This window comes from Pristis pectinata, chromosome 4 (assembly GCF_009764475.1).
Source record: "Pristis pectinata isolate sPriPec2 chromosome 4, sPriPec2.1.pri, whole genome shotgun sequence".
Lineage (NCBI taxonomy): Eukaryota > Metazoa > Chordata > Chondrichthyes > Rhinopristiformes > Pristidae > Pristis > Pristis pectinata.
Window position 1 is genome coordinate 46,682,378 of NC_067408.1, and position 19,629 is coordinate 46,702,006.

At 38.1% G+C, this 19,629-nt stretch overlaps 1 protein-coding gene across 2 annotated transcripts in view; it reads left to right on the forward strand.

Annotated features, from left to right (window-relative positions):
* Positions 1–18,735, forward strand: part of LOC127569479 (drebrin-like) — a 153,801-nt gene extending 135,066 nt beyond the window's left edge. Inside the window, exons 11-15 of one of the 2 annotated variants that reach the window (XM_052014176.1) lie at positions 1,455–1,577; positions 7,785–7,928; positions 10,292–11,004; positions 12,319–12,403; positions 18,358–18,735. In XM_052014176.1, the coding sequence (XP_051870136.1) occupies positions 1,455–1,577; positions 7,785–7,928; positions 10,292–11,004; positions 12,319–12,403; positions 18,358–18,422 (1,130 nt within the window). In that variant the 3' untranslated portion in view covers positions 18,423–18,735. The remainder of the gene's footprint in view (positions 1–1,454; positions 1,578–7,784; positions 7,929–10,291; positions 11,005–12,318; positions 12,404–18,357) is intronic. The other variant, XM_052014177.1, reaches the window with a different exon arrangement.
* Positions 18,736–19,629: the final 894 nt, after the last annotated feature.

Here is a 19,629-nt window from a genome sequence, read left to right on the forward strand (position 1 = left end):
CCCTTGTCAGAGATTGTAATGAGTGTCTGGTATTGGACATGACCTGCCCAATAATGCTGACAGAGCATAATTAGGGCCTCAGTGCTGAGGATGTTGACCTGAGAGAGGACACTGACTTTGGTTCACATATCCTTCTGGTGAATTTGGAGAAGTTTGCAGAGATGGCTTTGGTGGTATTTTTCCAATGTCTTGAGATACCTTCAGAAACGTGTAGGAGAACAGGAATCAATCCTGCCCAGCAGACCATGATGTTAGTGCCAGGGTTTACACCAGCCAGGTTATTATAAATTCAGATGATAGCAGACTGCATTTATAATGCTGGATATTGGTCAATTTCAACAGATTGTATTCAGTACTGTAGGTGACAGCATATACAGTTGAGTCTATGATGAGTACTCTAGATGGCGTTTCATTAGCTAATATTGTGACAAAGTGATGTGTATTGGGCTCTGGGCATTGTTTTGTTGGGCAAGCCCTCTGCTATGGACCTGTGGCCTGTCTACTGCTCTGATCATACAATGCAGGAAGGATCAAAAGGATGGAGATGAAAATCCAGCATCTTCCCTGAATCTCACTGAGGATGGTTTTCTTTTGTTCATATTTTGAAAATCTCTTTTTAATAAGTGCCGCCCAATCATTTCAAAGTTGTGGAGTAATCTCTTGAAATGAGAACACTTTCTTACACTGGTGAACAGGTGTTCACAAGTGATCTGGAGGGATATAATGATTTCTAGTACAGTGGAGCCGTGTTATTATCATACCCAGCTTACAATGGTTACCAGTTCAGCAAATGAACTGGCTTCATAAATAATAGAAACATTGGAAAGCCAAAAACTGTGAAAGTGGTTGCACCAGAATGCGGGTGGGGGTGCAGGCTGGTGGCAAAGGGTGGGGAATGGAGGAAATTAGAGGGTGAAAGTAAATGAGATTATAAAAGGGGGTCTAAAGTAGTTGAGGAAAGGGGATTTAAAAACTCAACACTAGAAAATGGGTATGAAGAAAAAATTGATGGTAGAAGAAGCAGAGGGGTAAGGGGAGGCAATGGAAAATATATATGAAAGGAAGAGGAAATTATATATAAAAAAAAGTGAAATTTCTAAGCCTTCAATGGTTTGGAACAATTTTGATGCAAAAACAAAATGAAGTAACTCCTCTCCAGTAGGTGGGAGCAGCTCAGACTTAATATCTCTCTGAGATGAGGTGACTAGTGAATTAAGCGGCATAGTTCAAGTAAGAGATTAGCCGAAAAGTTTTCAATGACGGCTATAGCAATGCATGAAAATTAGTCAAGTGTCAGAATCCTTTAATTAGATATTTAGAATGGTATGACAATAAATGGGTTACACTGTATTAGTTGCATTACCCACCTCATCAATCCCTTTTGCTACCCCCTTAACTCTCTTAGCTTTTTGCTGTTGTGTGTTACTGACTGATGTGACACATTCTCCCCACAGGTCGAGTGAACAGCCCTTTCCTTAAGAATCAGAACAGTCTGCCCGAGCGATCATGGTCCCCTCCAAGATCCCCTTGCCCTCGAATTGCTGCTAACCATAGCCCCTTCCAGTCTTTCCCCTCATGTATGTATACTTTCTAATTAAATATAGAGTATCATGTTTCTTGGAATAGAAGCATGCACTTTCTAAGTATGGAGACTCTTATGGGCTTCCATGCACTGCGCAGTTTCATCTACTTTACTAAACAGCTTTGCATTTAAGAAATGATGCTGCAGTTCTCAACCAAATGCCCCTGGCTCAGAGCCTTAGGAAAACAGAGTGCTCTTTTTTTGAAAAGAGATTTATCAGTGGGAAATTAAACAAGCAGACTTGCCTGCTTTTTTAATTTTTTTAAAAATTGAAGATATGGCATATAGCTCTGTTCCCAACATTCTCCTGTCAGTGAAAGTCACTTGAACATCCACAATGCTGAAGATGCAGAAGAAGGAGAGGGGCTTTGCCAAGAGCAGTAAACACTAGTCAGTGCGGACTGCAGTCGTTTGTTCTGAAGATTTAATGACCCTCTTTTTTGCTTTCATTTATGCCAAATGGCCATGTCTGACCCTCTGGTAGATGAAAAAGGTCCCACAAAAGGCAAGATTTGTTTTAGTCTTGATCAACATTTATCATTCATTCAACAGCACCAAAACTGCTGTTGAATGAATGATAAATGTTGATCAAGACTAAACAAAAAACCTGGTGTCCTCCATGTTTGTGCCTGAATGCAGTCATCTGGATTTAAACCAAATACACAACTTAAAAGGTCGGAGCTTTAGACAAAATTGAATATGTGCATACCTTTTGATGTGCCTAAATCTCCTTGATCTTTTGCCTTCTGTCTAAATAAATCTCTGCCAACAAAATCAGCCATGCTTCTCACACTCAGACATGGGTATAATTTGACACTGGCAACTTGGGTGTAATTCTGCAATATCTAAGTTAAATTGTAGTGAACCTAACAAAAAGCAACATCAGTCAGAAACTATGGATTTTCCTCTCCCATTTCCCATTCCATTTGTTTTAATGATTAATTTCCTTCTCATTTGGACAATGAGGTTTGATGATGTCAATGTTGCCATTACTACTTGTGGGCATTACTGTTGTATTGGAGGGAAACAGTATTGGCAATTTAAAATGCACATAATTGATTTTAAAGTGTGTTGGAAATCCAGGGGTCTTGAAAGATGCTATGCAATCTAGCTTCCTTTGGTCCTTGCTATTTGTCACAAATTTCTATTTGTTGCTGCATGAAATTTGCCTTTGATGAATTAGTGCTTTGCCAGCAACAGATTCGCACACCGACAACAGCCCTCATGTACAGGATACTAATCAAGAAACTTTTATAATAGCTTTTCAGCTTGATTAACATCTATTCCTGGGTCACCCTCTCAACTATTCTGCCTTGTAGATCCAGCCTTCTGCTCCAAAGGATTGAACATTGCTAGCATCTCCGGGACCTAGCTAGAAATTTAGCCAAAACAAAGGTTTTCCGTCTTTGTTAAAATTAAATAATTTCAGATTCTTCCAAACTGCTACAATTTAGTTTGTAAGTAGTCTACAGAAGGTTCCTATAAATTTAAGACCATAAGGGTTCTATAAAATTTAAGTACGGATATGTTAGGTTTTCAGGCAGTGTAGCAGGTACCTGATTTTTGAAATGTTTCCTACTCAACATGCATAGTAAAGAGCAAACCTGGGAGGTATTCTCTCTTGCACTCCTCTGTGATTAATCTGGTATAAAATCACAAGCTGTTGCACAGCAAAGACAAAACCCTTGCTTTACCCTTCAAAATGATATTTGTCTTATTTATTTAGCTGGGGAATTCTACTGAATATAAGATGAGGTAGCAACATAAACCGAGCTGCATTGAACTTAACAAAGAGCAACATCAACCAAAACCTATGGATTTTCTATTTCTATTTGTCATCGTTTCCATTTTTACAATTCGTATCCTTCTCATTTGGACAATAAGGCTCAACCTGTGACATATTGTCTTGCAAAACAGAAGGATGAATGAAGTTACCTAGAATTTTAATATCATAGCTCCAATAAGAGGTGGGCTTTTTATTTAATCATTTTTCAGGATTTGGGTGTCGAATTTATTGCCCATCCCTAATTGCTCTTGCCTCTATTTGATTTGAACCACTGTAATCCTTCTGGTGAAGGTACTCACACAATGCTGTTGGGAGACAAAATTTCAGGATTTAGATCCAGAGACAATGAAGGAACAACAATATAGTTCCTAGTCAAGATGCTGTTCAACACGGGGAAACTGCAGGTGGTGGTGTTCCCATGTGCCTGAAGTTTTTGCCCTTGTGGTAGAGGCTGTGGATTTGGGAGGTGTATTTGGTATAGCCTAAGCAATTAAATGTAGTGCATTGTGTAGATGGTACCCAGCAGCCACTGTGCACTGGTAGTGGATGAGGTATTAATCAAGTGGGCTGCTTTGTTCTGGATGCCATCAAATTTCGAGACAAGTGGAAGGCGTTCTTTCACACTCCTAATTTTGTGTCTAGAAGATGGTGGAAAGGCTGGTGAGTGACTGACACCCAGAATCCATGTACACGGGGGAAAGACCATAATTTAAACACAGTTACCCTCACAGAATGGGAGAAAAACTGAAGAATGAATGGATCTGTGCCAGTCTCAGATGCTTCATGGTGGCCGTTTAATGCCAGATGTCAACAGAGGTCTACAATCCTGGCAGCTGTCCACTTGCTTAGTAGGACACCCATGCAAATCCCAAGGGGATCTGCAAGACAGAAGGAAAATTAATCAATTAAAAAGTTTATTGAAATTAGTACAGAGGCAAGGGATCTGCATTTAAAAATAACTTGCATGTGTTGAATCATGTGAAAAGGCAGAAAAAGATAGTTAATGTGTGAGAATAATAATAGACTGGGTGGGTGTAATAATGAGAGTGGGGCTGAAGGAGATGATGTTGCTTTAGTTTTCAGTCTCACCTTTCCTTGGGCCAGCTTCCTTCAGTTTAAAAATAGATCACATACATGTGTAAGTTTGTCTTTTTAAAATGTGTTTCCTGCACTTGGGCTGTATCCTCTTCTGGCATTTCAGCTTTCATTTATCTCCTGCTATTGGAACCTCCTCTAGACACACCTTCACAAGCCTCTCTCAGTCAGCACCAACACTACTACTTTCATTCAATCTCTCCTAGGCTCCACCCTATCACAGACCTTTTTTGCTCTTCCCCTCCCACTTTTCTCTACGACTTAAACTAGTTTCATTTCTAACTTTCCTCAGTTTTGACAAAAGATCATCAACTTGAAATGTTAAGTCTGTTTGCTTTCAGTTTATGCATTAACCAATGCAAATCACGCCCACTTGAGTGGTATCCCATTTGTCACATTAGACAACTACTGGTGCACCATGGCTGTGGAGTGTGCATCTACAACATGCCTTTGAGCAATTTACCAAAACATCTTCAGCATTTCCAAACTCTGTCTGCCAGTGAGTGTGTGAGAACACCACCACCTGCAGGTTGCCCTCCAAGTTGCCCACCATCCTGAAATATATAGTCAATCCTTTGCTGTCACTGGCTGAGAATCCTAGGGCTCCCTGTTTAACAGCACTGGAAATATGTTCGATGCAAGAACAATTCAGGATGGCAGCTCACCATCACTTTCTCAAGAATAATCAGAGATGGGCAATGAATAGGCTTTGCCAGTAAAATCCTACATTCCACAGGAGAGTTAATAATGTCCATGTTTTAAACTTTGGAAGGTGCAAGAGCTCTTCAGGCTAAACCTTGGGCCACAATTCTGAAATATGGCTGCTGATTAGGCAGCTTCTGAGTAATGACCCAAAAATCTTTTGTGAAAGAATTTCCATGATTCTCTTCCAATTTCACAACTGAGTGCCCGTGGAAGATCACTAGAAGTGCTATAGAAATAAAGTCAGTGTTCGCAGCTTATTAATGTGGTTAATCAGGGATTCTACTGATACACTGACTGCACAGTCAGTCACAAAGTACTTGAAGTGTGCTTGGAAACAGTCACATTTTTAATAAAAGATTAGAGTTTATAAAATAAATAATTTATTTCTGTACCTTGAACAGAAATGCATATTGTAAGCAAGATTTCTTTATCTCTCGTATCCTGAAAAAGGGGTCATAATGCTTGGGTAGGTTCTATGGGCAGCATCATGTTCAGGTACCTTACCATCTAACTTTTCTTGGTATACAAGCCTGGACAGTGAGTGTGGATGATTTATCCATTTGTTGGAACCACCATAGACCAACCAGCCATTTGAATGCTAGCTTCCAACAGAAGACAGGGAATAGTGGCCAGAAATGAGGCTTCTGATTAATTCTCTCCCTCACATAATGGGTAGAGCTGTCCTAGTTGAGATCATGTAACTCAAGGACAAAACTTGTAGTTTCATGACTCAGTTCTCTTCATTTATCAGTGCATTTTTCATTAAGCCATTCAAAGACAATTTACTATTTCTAATAAATCAAACTTTTTAAAAATAATGTGTATAGTCATGCGGATATTACTGTTATTACAGCCACCTCATAAGTAAAAATAAAACATAGCAGGGAGGATTTTGAGGTTACAAACAATATTAAATGCTACTTTGAAATATGCTAGGAATAAAATAGGGGGTGAGCTGGCTCAGGTTTGTGACAAAATTGTCATTCAGAGCATCTATTATTGCTCATATCTGAGCTTCCAAATGTAAATGCTGTCTAATGAAGGGGAATTGAATGTGAGAGCATTTATCCAAATTAATACACACTTGGAAGCTTCTAAGGAGACACAATCTGTATGTTTGATGTTGATCATGGTTAAAATAAATGGAAAGAACATCTCAGTAAAAATTGTGGTAAATATGTATGCGTACTACTTTTACTTAGTCCGTCAAACTGGAAAGTGTTCATTTGTGGAATATTAATGGCTGGTAAGTTAGAAATTTCTAAAAAAAATAATTTTGGTGTGGAAGTCCCAGTGGATTCAATCTCTGTTTCATTGTTTATCCTAAATTCCATGGAATATTCTGCTAGCTCTAGGAGTGTTCTGTGTATGTACATGTGGCTCACTTGAAGCTTGCCCCATCCCTACCAACCACTCTCAGCTTCCCTAGATATTCTGCTTTTTGTGTGAATTAGTGCTTCATTTCAACTGTCTTGCAGTCCATACATGCTTCAAAAAAGTTTTATATTCCTGCCTTTCTTGTCTCCAGAAAGCAGTTTCGTATTCCTATCATACACATACCTGAAAACCAATTGCATCTTCTTTTCTTGCATGCTACAGAAAGTAAGTTCCACCTTCCTATTTTTGTTGTTTACCTCAAAGTAAATTTCGTCTTCTCTGTGTGCCAGAAAAGCAGTTCCATCTTTCTGTCTTCTGTTTGTGCATTAGAAGGTAAGGTCCATCTCACTGACTTTCTGAAAAGCAGTTCCACATTCTTATCTCCCTTGAGTGCCTACAAAGGTAAGCTATTGTGTGCCTCAAAAACAAATCCAATACCTAGCTAGCCTGTAACCTTTTTTATATCAAGTTTCACTTGATTATCATCCTTGTGCATTGTTTGTGTCCAAACTTCTATCTGTCAAGGTGAATTTGGATTCTGACAATGCAAGTAAAGATGTTCATTGATTAATTCCCTGATATTTAACCAGGCGAAAGCAGCCTTTTACAATCCTTAGTCCAAGCTGTATAGAAGGAATTACTCTGCCTCATTTTCTGTAATGGGCAGTAAGTTAATTCATTTTATCTTTTTAACCAATCCTTTAATTAAAGGCAAAACCATATTAGAATAAAAGAATAAGGCATTTCAGTCCTTAATTATTGCCCCAAATAAGAAACACCTCTTTGGCAATCTCCAAGGAAAATTCTGATGGCTCCTCTCAGAAAATTAAATCCTCCTTTGTATGTAAACATGTATCAATATTAGCTGGGAAATATGCTGCGAGGTTATTTATAAAGAGCAATTGTTTATTTAATCACAGCCCGTCTAAGAAGTCATTTTCAATTCTACAAGTTTAGTCTTGGGTGACAGCATGAGCATTTTTGACTAAAATATTCCACTATTCAAACGCCCTTATTGGGTGAATTGATCATTTTCTGATCCTTTTAAAATCAGTTGGTCCCACAAGTTCTCTACAGTTGAATTATCAAATGTCTAATTCACTTTTTTCTGCATAATTGACAAAGCAGTGTCTAGATTTTAAAATTATTAAATTATGATGTTTCATAATTTTCCTTTTAAGTTTGAGATTTGGTAGTTATTCTAGTTTTATATTGATTTTTACTTTCAACCCTCTACAGCCCACCAGACACATTTTGAATCCACCAGACTGGAAGATGTAACGTCCTTCAGTGCTCCAGATCCAAGCATTGTTGCAACACCGATATATGAGGAGAATGAAGAGGCTGTAGAGGAAGAACTTCCAAATTTAATTCTGGATGCAGGTATTGTTGCAGGATGGATCACATTATTTAAAAAAATTAGATAGTTTAATCACCAAAGTATGATTGTAAATTTTGGATTCCTGCCTGATGTGAATCCATCAAGCAAAGTCCAAAGAATGATAGGAAATTGTTGTTCTCTACTTGACCTAATAATGGCCATTTCTCCTTTTGCTCTAATATAACTCTGCCAAACATTCTGTAATCAACTTAAATTCTTTTACAGCTGAAGAGGACTCAGAAAACCAGTGAAAACACAACATTAAAAACTAATAACAAATTATTTCAGTGGCAGTTTAGCATGGCTGATGATCTAAAGTCTGCTTCATATAAAGGATGACATATTGCCCTGAGCAATGCCATCTTTCTAGGCCGTTGCCTTGAAAGTCCTTCTCATAAGTTATTAAAGCTTATAAGTATTGCTATAAAAATTGTTCTGTGGCTATAAATTTTAGCCAATGAGCAATAATAATTATTTTCTCTGTAAAGCATTGGACTAATATGTTGATGAAAACTTACAGAAGAAGCCAGAGTGCAAAAGAATCCACAGATGCATTAAGGGTTGTCATCATTGTTCAAAGTGATATATTATCACTTATCTTGATATGTGCATATTCTGATTTTTTTCAAAAAAATCAATGTTTAATTACGCTGATGTAAAGTAACTTGCTTAACCACAGCAATTAGAGACTTGGATCCAGGAGTAGTATATGGCTATGACTGGGAAGGACTGGGAGCTTAACAGCTCATGAGAACCAAGGCAGGAGTAGACTATGGTTACAGGGAATATATTGCTCATATATATTTAAAGTAAGTGCACAGCAGTTTTCAGAGGAAAGTGGCAGCTTTATTGTTCATTGAGGATTGCATGTGACTGATGATGAGATGGAAACAGTGAATGCCCAAATGAAGGGAGACTTATGTGACTTCGACTGTGGCTTGATGATTTGATTATGGCTGTAAGTGTAGAGGAGTGTGAATATCTCTATTTGGAGAAGTGCATCAGTGCACCACAGAATCCAAAAGCAGGAATATTAACTAACCTATATAAATCATGTGTTGATTTGTATAGAACCTATATAAATCTTACTCGTCTGTAAGATTGCATTACGTTCTAGATACGAAACTTAAGAGGATGCCAAGGCCTTAGTGAGGGTGTGGAGGAGATTTACTAGAATGACTTTTGGGATGAGAGAGTTCACTTATGTGAAGAGACTAGAGATATGGGGTTGCTCTACTTAAAATCAGGGAAATATGATTAAATAGAGGTGTTCAAAATATAGGGTTTTGATATTGAGGACAGGTAACAATATCAAACACAAGAGGGCATAGGTTTAAAGTGACAGGAGTTTTTAAACAGGATCTGAAGGGTAAAACAGAGAGTGGTTGATATCTGGAACATGCTGCCAGAGAAGGTGGGGGAATCAGACATGTTTAAAAGGGCATTCAGACATAGGCATTAGAAAGATACAGTCCCAATGTGGGCAAATGGAATTAGTGTAGACGAGCAAAAAAAGTCAGCATAGATATGGCGCACTGAAAGATTTGTTTCTGTGCTCTGTGACTATGACAGTGAGTCACTGTTTGTACTGTCAGGTGATGGTAACCAGGTAATTTTAACTAGTGAGAGCACTTTGAGAATTTATATACAAGTTGACGTGGTTTGGAATGGCTTTGCCCATAAATGATAGAAATAAATTCGGTTTTAAATTTCAAAAGGGAGCAGGATAAAAATTAAAGAAGAATGTTTTTCAGAGCTATGTTAAATGGTTAGGGGAATGAGACCAATTGAATGGCTTTAAAAGCTGGCAGAGACACATTGGGCCAGATGGCCTTCCTCTATGCTGCGAGATTCTGTGATGTGGGTCATTTTTAACTCTGATCAGAAGAAAGATTAATATAATTCTTAAGATGCAGAGAAAAGGACCAGTGTACAGCTGTGAGATGTGTAGGAGGGACCAGTATTTGGCTTTCTTTTTGATGGGGAGAAATGGTGATGTAGAATGTACAATTTAATTAAGGGGAGGCTGTCCAAGTTCAAACTGGACTCATTGCACATTGTTGATGCATGTCCTCCCTCAAAACATGAAGAAAAGTGTTTGGATGCTTGATAAAGGAAATCTGTGAATTCAAAGTTCTGTGCTTTTTAAAAGTTTTCACTACCTGTGGTCTCAAAAGAAGTCTACAATCTATTTTGGTAGTATATTCATATGGGCAGAGAGTACATGCAATTTATTACAACAAAGAAAAATAGATAAGTAAATGGAGAACATGTATCCAGAGGATTAATGGTGTTATAGGCAAAATATGTACATTGAAGAATGCCATGTTTAATATCATGATTCTTTTATTTGTGGTCAATCTAGACAAGGCTGCACCTAGCTTTCCAGAAAAGCCACCCATTTGCTGTGAAGAGCCACTGCCAGCACAGAATATGCCAAGCTATACTGACGAACCTGCTCTGGTAGATATGGATGCTCCAAATCCTGTATGGCCTGAGGCACCCAGCTTTGTACACACTGAAGAGTCAGTGCACATTGAGCAGAGAGGTTTCACAAGTACTGAGGAACAAAGCCTTGTGGACATTGGGAAGCCACAAACAAATGACAATTTTCCACAAGTGAATGACAACTTACTGGACCTTTTGGAGGCCAATGGAATAGACCAGCTACCATCCGAATCACACAGCGAGATAGCAGAGAAGCCATTGATCTACACCAGTACTGACGAAATGGAATTGATTTTAGACATGAAAAGGCCACCACTGGATGAGACACATGCAGACATTGATGCAAATAGCCAACTACTTGTGAACTTCCAGGAATCAGCAGGGCAATATGCAGAATTAGAGCCCACTGAACTAGGGCAACAGCAGCAGCCACACAACAGTGGAGGAAGTGAGGAAGACAACTTGCTGTGTTTTGATAATAATGAAGGGTTACCAGCGCCACCTCCAGACTGCCTTGATTCACAGCAGTGGGAGAATATTCCAAGCCTCATAGAGCTTGAAGGCTCTCAACAGATGAGTGAAGATTTTTGCTTTGGAATGCAGGAATTGCCCAAGCCCCAGGATGCAGAGGTAAGATGGAATTAAAAGGACAGTTACAGTGTCACTTATTATTGTACTTGAAAGCAGCAAACATTTTTAAGTCACAGCAAGTGTATGGAGTTCAACTTCAGTGTCTTTATTCTGGTTTCATGATATTAATCAAAATGTGCCAGAGTTAGCTTTTGATAGGACAGAGCCTCATAACAGGAAAACTGGTTGCAAATAGTAGTTCACAGCAGTGCAGGACAGATTACATTGAGCAAGTCTTCTCCAAAAATTGAGCCTTGAACAATCGTCCTCCTTGTTCTGTAAGGGTAATATCTGAAATGAATGAAAAAGATTGAATAGGTTTCCAAATTTCTAATTTGGAAATAGACAAATATTATACAATAGGACATACAGTTCTAAAGATCAGATAAATTGTTGAGGCAGAATAAACTTTGGTGCTGAAAATACCATACCAGACATGTGTGGCCAGTGCTAGCACTTGATGTCTTTACAGAGGAAACATTCCATGAAAGCATTGACTTGCATAAATAGAGTTGAGTAAATTATCCCTTCTGCCTTAAGATTTTACATGTTACAACCTAGTTCACCAAGATATACATTGTCAATTTGTTTGATGGATAAACTTTCTGAACCCTTTTGTTGCATCTATATTCAAAGTGGGACTAAATTAAAAGTCCAGGTTTTTGATAGAGTAACTAAGCAGAAGCTGTTCCCACTGTCCCTAATCAGAGGATATAAAATTAATTACAAAATTGATGGTGATGAGTATAGAATGATTTGCTGAGATTTAGAATGTCCTGCCTGAAAGATTGCTGGTAGCAGCTTTAAAAGCAACTTTCAAAAGGGAATTGCACATAGATTTGAGCTTTGGAGATTAATTAGAACACCACGAATTAGAACATGATGCATTGGCACACTATTAACAATACTGCAAAGAGCCATTACTGGCATAATGAATCTACAGCCACCTCCTGTGATTCTATTCACCAGGCACTGCATCCATTGATTTCAAGTCAGAGGAGGGTGGAAGTAGTTGGAAGGCAGGTACTGTATATGCAGAGTCACAGATGGGGGGGTGGGGGGAGGGGAAAGAGTGTGCAGCTGGGTTAGGTTTCTGTATTTTTCTCATTTTTAAATCTAACACAATTGATCTGTTTCTTTTATCGGCAATAAATCATATTAAAGAGTAAAATGCAAATGAAAACCGATTATAAAAGCTTTGCTTCCAAGTTAAATAATCCTGTAAAGCACTGTTTATCAGAATAATTTTAGATACAGTTCAGTATAATCTTGCATCCTGTAACTTTCATAAATTTTATGGTTTATATTCTATAGGCTGTTGAAGATTTTTTTAATCCACCGCAAGATGAATATATTAAATTTCAATCACATGTAGAGGAAACTGGCAGTAAAATCCCAGGTGAGAAGCTGGCTTTTTCCCATCAGCACTATTGTTTTGCATGTTTTGAATTTCCTAAAAGTACTTTGATTGCCATTGTACTTAATACATTTTCTCTATCATATCAAAAATTCCATTTTCTTTAAGTCCAAGGGGGACTGATCGGGATATCCAGGGGATTGTCAGCTTCCCTCCTGCTCTGTCAAAATGATCAAGTTTTTAAGGATGACTTGGAGAACAAAGATGACAGCCGATCCATAAACCGCCTCCAATTTTGCCTCCATTATGAAATTCAAAGCCCAAAGAATTTTGTCAGAGTTGGGACCAATTATTCAGATACTCCCTCTGTAACTCAGGATCATCCCTGCACTTTTCCCCTTCTGCCTTCCCCCATCCTCTCCCCAGATACATTTTCTTCATGTGACTTGCCTCCTCTTCCTTTCACCCCATTCCCATTCAATGTCGTGGTGCTGCAAGTGGCTCCATTTCATCATTTCTGCCATTATCACACCTTTCCTAAACCTCCTCCCCACCACCCCCAACAAATCTTGACCTGCCTTGCTCCTAAGCTCTTCTTTTGTTTGAAATCTGAGCCCATTTTTCTCCAATTTTGTATGAATCTCTCCAATGAAATTTTCATACCTGCCAGAGCACTGAAACTTCCTTAACAAAAAGCAGTGTGTCCAGATTGCATTAACTCCCCCCCATCCTACTTGACCTTTGTGCCTGTAACCCTTGGCCACCAGGATGGATGTTTTCTCTTGTAGAATCTAGAAATGAGGGTCATTGTTTAAAATATTTAGTCTCCTATTTAAAACAAAGGGGGAAAGAGATTCCCACATCTAAGGGTGTAATGAGTCTTTGGAACACTCTTCAAAAACAAAAGGATGGAGGAAGTAGAGCCTTGGAATATTTTTAAGGCAGAGGGTGGGCAGGATGTAGAGTTGATGTTCTAATCCTATTAGCCATGATCTTATTGAATGACAGAGCAGGCTTGAGGGGCTGAATGGTCTATTCCTCAATTCTATGTTCATATGTATGTAACCACAGCTGTCATCACCATTGTCAAGCTCAATTTAACTGCCCTCACGTGGTTTGACACTTATTCAAGTGATTGTAGCCAAAGTATCTGTAGCAAAAGATTTGCTTACACCCCAACCTCCAGATTCTCTCAAGGATCTAACCTTGGCCACCTCTTCCTTTTGTAACTAATATTTCCAGTTGATGCATGATAACAACCTCCATTTCACCACTGCCTCCCTTTACTCAACTATTCTCCATGTGTTGCCAGACTGCTTGCTTAACATGTAGACTTCAATGAACTGTAATATTTTCCCAGTTAATTTTGGCAAGGCCAAATCTGCTGTCTTCTGGCCACAAACTCCATAACATTGACATTAATGGTATCCTTCTACCAAGCCATTTTTATCAGGCTGAGCCAAACTACTCACAGCCTCAGCATTTTAGTGACCTTAGGCTGAATTTCTAACCACTTGTCCCTAAAAGTACTATTTATTTCCATCTCTGTAACAGCACCTACTTCCGTCCCTCTGCCTTGTAAATCCATTGTCATGTAAATCCTTTCATCTCTTCTACTGCTTTTCCAGTTGTCCTATTCTTCATTCTCAACAACAGCCCGACCTAGACTCTTCAGTCTGTACGTTATCCAACACAAGTCCCAATCACTCATTCTGTATTCGCTGAATCTTGTTCACAACTGGTGCCTCAGATTTAATATGCTTTAAAATCTATTTAAACATTTTCACTTCCTCACTTCTCCGTCTCAGTATCCTCATCTATCTCTTCTATTATTTTTCCACACTTGTTTATCCCGCTCTCCACCAAACCACCACTTTGAAATCTGTTCTTTTGAATGTGACTTCTTGTTCATCACCTATCCTGGCTTTCTCAACCCTGAATTGCTTCCCCGAACCAATGCTACCTTCAACCCCATATTTTTTGCTGCCTAATATACCTCCTTCACTTCAAACTTTGTTTTATCCTCAAGTCCCTGAATGTATTGTTGCCTCCCAAATGCGTACCCATCTTTCTGGAACTCCATGTTTGAAAGCTTCCAATAAAGTTTCTGACCCTACCATGGTAATGAAATAACACCCATCAAAGTCATGATAAACCATGCCTCCCTGCCCTTCTCAATCTGCCACTACAATGCTGTTGCTGCTTTTTTGCTACCTGTAGACTTAACTCTACTAGCCAGCCTTCAATCTTTCACCCTCCACAAATGAGCTCATTCAAATGTTTTCTGCCTGATTTCTAAACTGTAGAAAGTCTCATTCAGCCATCATCACCATGCTCACTGATCTACTACATTGGTTAGGAGTACAATACTTTGATTCTAAAATTCTTTGAATCCTTCCATAACTTCACCACTACCCATCTTTTTGACCATATCGGAACTCCACAACCTTCTAAGATCTGTACATTTGTCCATTGTAGACTTCTAGAAAGTTCTTGGTTTAAAAGCTCCACACATAGTAGCTGTGCTTTCAGCTGTTTTATCTTTTTTGATACTAACCCATTTATCCAAGTATCTGTCAATCAACTATTTATATCTCACAGGGATGATGAGAACAAATTCAGTGTAATATAAACAGACATTGTAACCATCTCACAGATGAAACAGTAATATCTCCTTACATGGCCTGATGTCAAATTTTGTTTTATGACACCCATGTGAAGGCCCTCAAAGCATTTTATTACATTAATTATACTATGAAAATCCTAGGTACTTTTCATATTCACTTAGTTGTTCAGTTTCTCCTTGCATTTTGTTTTTGCAGCCTTGAACTTTTTTTGTGTTAAATATAAATTTTGCAGAATATGCAATCTGAGGGATGGCATTTTTGAGCATCCCTTAGTCAGGTGTAGCACAGATGTGAGCAAGCCTCCCTCTAAATGAATACAAAATCCCACTTCAGATGTGCACTATTGTGATTAATTTCATTTATCACATCAACTTGCCTTTCCATTTAATTCCAGGCTTTTGTGGATCTGGTCTGGGGTGAGAATGCTTCAAATTCAATCTCCTTTTGTTAGCTTTGGCAGTTCTTAAGAATGTAGAATTATAGGAAAAAATGGACTTAAAATTCTTAAGAATTTGATTCCTGTTGTCACTTTTAACTGATTTAACTCTAATTTTATAATAATGCCTCCCTCCTTCTGGATTTGCCTGCTAAAGTAGTTGTGCTTTGCCTGCCCTGTGCATTTTGATCAATTCAGTCATTTTCTCTCAACCACCAACCTCTCATAAAGCAGTCCTTTCTAACATGGTCAAAGCCAAAAACTTCATAAAAGTGATCTTTGATCGGTACTCTCCATAATAGGTGAGCACTTCATTACATTTGTATTCTGCATCTTATGAATCCTAGCACAATACACATCTTCTTAAATTTTTTTTTCTCTCTCCCTAACCACAACTTTTAGTAGTCGGAGTTCAAGAAATACTAAATCCTTTGGGACTGTCTCATGGTCTGTAGTTATTTTAATCTAGCATACCAAGAGAATGAGGTGACCCGAGCAACCGTTAGCAAAGCAAATGTACACTGAGGTATATTTAGGGTTTGAATTTTTTTTTTGGATTTATTTTGGACTGTTTTGGTTTATATTAGCATTGGGCAAAAATCACACACTTCCAGTTATTTAAAATTAAAACTAGTTAACTTTCAGTCCCAAAGTGCAACTAAAATTGGAAACTAACAATTTAACATATCCACTTTCAAAGTATTATTATCTTACTCAGATTTATCACAATCACTCCATTGATCCCAAATGTTGGAAAGATGGGCAGTCAATCAGTAGTCAACAAGCACATTTTGAAAGGCACTTGTTAAATTCTTAAAGCTAAAATGAGAGTAATTTCTGCATAGTGTTTTATTGTAAAACAAATACTTTTTCCAATTAGGCCTTTGGGGTGGTTTTCGTTGATTAAAACTGAAAAATTCAAGGTCAAAAGTTTATTTTTTGATTCGTAGATACAAGTATTCATTGCACTTGCATTGCGTTAAAGGTTATTTTCAGACGAGAAAAACAGGTTTTACAGAACGGAATGTAATCTAAGCATCTGACAAGTTTACATCATCTTTAGTTCTCGGTAACCTCATCTTAATGACAGGAAGAATAGTCGTCAATACAATTTGATTCTCAATACATAAGGAAATCCTTAAACTTGAAATATAATGAAAACTGAATTTGACTACGTTGTCACTGTAAAATCACTCCCATAATGAGCAATACCAAATTAGAAGCCCGAGAGCAGAACTTTGGATTCCATTTATTTATTGGCTATAAAATTGACATTTAGGAATAAGCAGCAGTCCACAGTGATGACTACTGACTAATTGTCGACACGTCCAAGCTTCTTTCCAAGCACAAGGGTACAGTACTGGATGAACAATAAGATATCTAATTTTTTTAAATTCTCTTGAGATTTGGCATCACTGACAAAGTCAGAATTTATAGCCACTCCCTAAAGGCATTTTAGTGCGTGGTGAAGAGCCATCTTTTTGAACCACTGTAGAGCTTGCAGGGCAAGTTTTCCCACAGTGCAACTAGGTTAAAAAGTTCAAGGATTTTCACATGTTGATGGAGAAAAATCAACATTAAATTTCCTGATCAATGAAGTGACTGATGACCTGGTGATGATGGTGGTAAATTTTAAAAATAACCCTCACTTTGAAATTAATAATAAGACTTTGAATTTGGTTGCACTTTGAGACTAAAGGTTGATGCATCTCTTAAATGGAGCATTTTTGGATATCCAAAAAACTTCATTTTAGAAATTGTAAACAGTGACTTACTTGTTCACTTGCTGCCTTATGTCTTAGGAGATAGAGGTTATGGATTTAGCAGATGCAATCAAAATGGGACGAGTTGCTGCATTGCATTTTGCAGATAATACACAAATACAGTCACGCTGCACCAGTGGTGAAGGGAATGCATGTGGAGGATTGCATGCCAATCAAATGGGAACCTCTACCTTGGATTGTGTTGAGCTTTATCTTTTGTTGGAACTCTATCCTTCCAAGCAGAGTATTCTTTTACATAGCTATAGATGTGGAAAAGCTTTAAGCAAGGGAAGAGTCATTTACCTTGGCTCCTTCATGTCACTGTTGCTCGACTGTTGCCTTGACATCGGCAGTAGACAATCACTGAAGCACTGAAATTTTAAGTTCTTGAGGCCGTGTTTCTACAAAGGCTGTAAAGAGAATTAGAGTCATGATCTTGGAAAAAGCCAAGCAGAGCACAAGTGAGTAGGCCTTCCACTCCTTCCAGCATTGTTGATCATTGGGAATAGATCAAGCAGCAGTAATACTAATGGAATGGTGGACCATCACCTGATGTGCATCCAATGTAAAATTGTGTCAGGTGTGCTGGAGTGACTCATGCAAATGAGCATCTGTTTAATAATTGCTTATTGGTGGAAAATAACTCAGAAATGGTTACTATGGTATTTCATTCTGGGGAAAGAGTCCATTTTTAATTGTATGTAGCATAAGTAAACATTGCCACCTACTTGAATTTCCAGCTAAACCTTAAGCCAGATGGTGGAATTGAAAATTATGGGATGACTTTTGCAAATGTGCTCAGCAATTTGTTACTTTTGATCTAAGTTGCCTCGGTCTTTATCCATCTGCTCTCCCTTGTTGTAGAACAACTACTGCCCTCCCTGTTCCGGGATTGAAAACTACTCTTTTCCTCTTCCGCCCCCTCCCCCCCCCCCCCCCCCCCCCCCCCCCCCACTTTGTTTTACTGCCTCTCTCCCATTGCCCTTCCTTTTCTCTCTTCCACACAGTATGTCTGTTTAGTTTCTATGAGCATTCAGCCATTCTCGAGTCTGTGTACATCACATCCGAGACCTAGTGATTATTCCTGACTACAGGGTGTTATAAATAAACTATTTGCATAACTGCAGTGTAACCATGGAAACATCTTGCTGTTTCTCCCTTTGTTTTCAGAAATTGATATTACCTATTGCGACAATGATACCGACACAGACCCGGATCATTCCCCTGCAGACTGAGCTCATCCTGTGATGCTCTCCAGTATGACAATTATGCTTCAAGTAAATGAAAATGACAAAAACTGCTAAGTTTTAATTTTAGTCTGTGTTTACTATTTTTAATTGTAATAATTTGAATGTATTATTTTCTAAATTAACCTTATTGTATATTAATTCCACTCACAGCTGCTAGGTATAGTCTGCTGAAGCTGATATTATGTGACTAGCAGTGTTAACTATCACCAATTGCTTTTCAAGTACCATTTTCAAAAGCACAAATTTTGTGAAATGCTAATCGCTGTTGTATGAAAATAAACAGTTTCTGAAAATCCAGTTTTTCAAACCATACCTCATTTGTACGGACCACACAATCTGACCTTGTAGTTCTTTTCCTGTTCTATTTCTTCCCCCCTTGGAAATCTTGCATCTTGTATTTTGTTTTCCCACAACTCACCATGTCCAACGAGTATTTTCACTTGACCTGGTTTCCAGTTAAACACTTGTAACCCACAAGGAAAACATCTTCAGAGTGCTTTAATGTTAGTTCTATCATTGCTTATTCTCAAGCGATGGCAGAATAAATAAGAACCTATTTCCAGTGTTAGGAAGGTTGAGGAGCAAGAAAAGTTAGCATGTTTTTCAGTGCATTACCATAATATGAAGGTACTAGCTGTGGAGGAAGAAGATTTGTTAGTGCATTTAAAAGGGAATTGGATACATTTGACAGAAGATTATCTGCATGGCAATGAGAAAAGAACAAAGCTAACATTGCTCCTAGAGCCAGTTCAACTGCCATCCTAACAAGAATACATTATATTCTGTGTCTTGGATTTTAACTTCTCCAGTACCATTTAATAATTTATTTAACAAAATAAAGCAATAATAACATACTTCACTAATTGTTAGCTTCATTAGATCTTTAAAGAGAAACTAGTCACTAGTTACACAATACAAAGTACTCAGTACCTTTTTTAGTTCTTAGAAAAGGACTTTAAATGTAGGTAGTAAATGAGGAGATAAAATTGCACAATTGGATAGAAATTCCTCATTGGTTGCATGCACTGGAAGCAAATTTCAGAAGCAGAGTTAAATGTGTATACACCGATATAATTGCTCATTTGGTTCTTCTAACAGAGGAAAAATTTCCATCCCTGTGCCCGATTAAATTTGACAGAATCATTTGCTGCTTGTTTTGTGCAATTCCAGTAACCAAGTTCCAGTTCTTGCT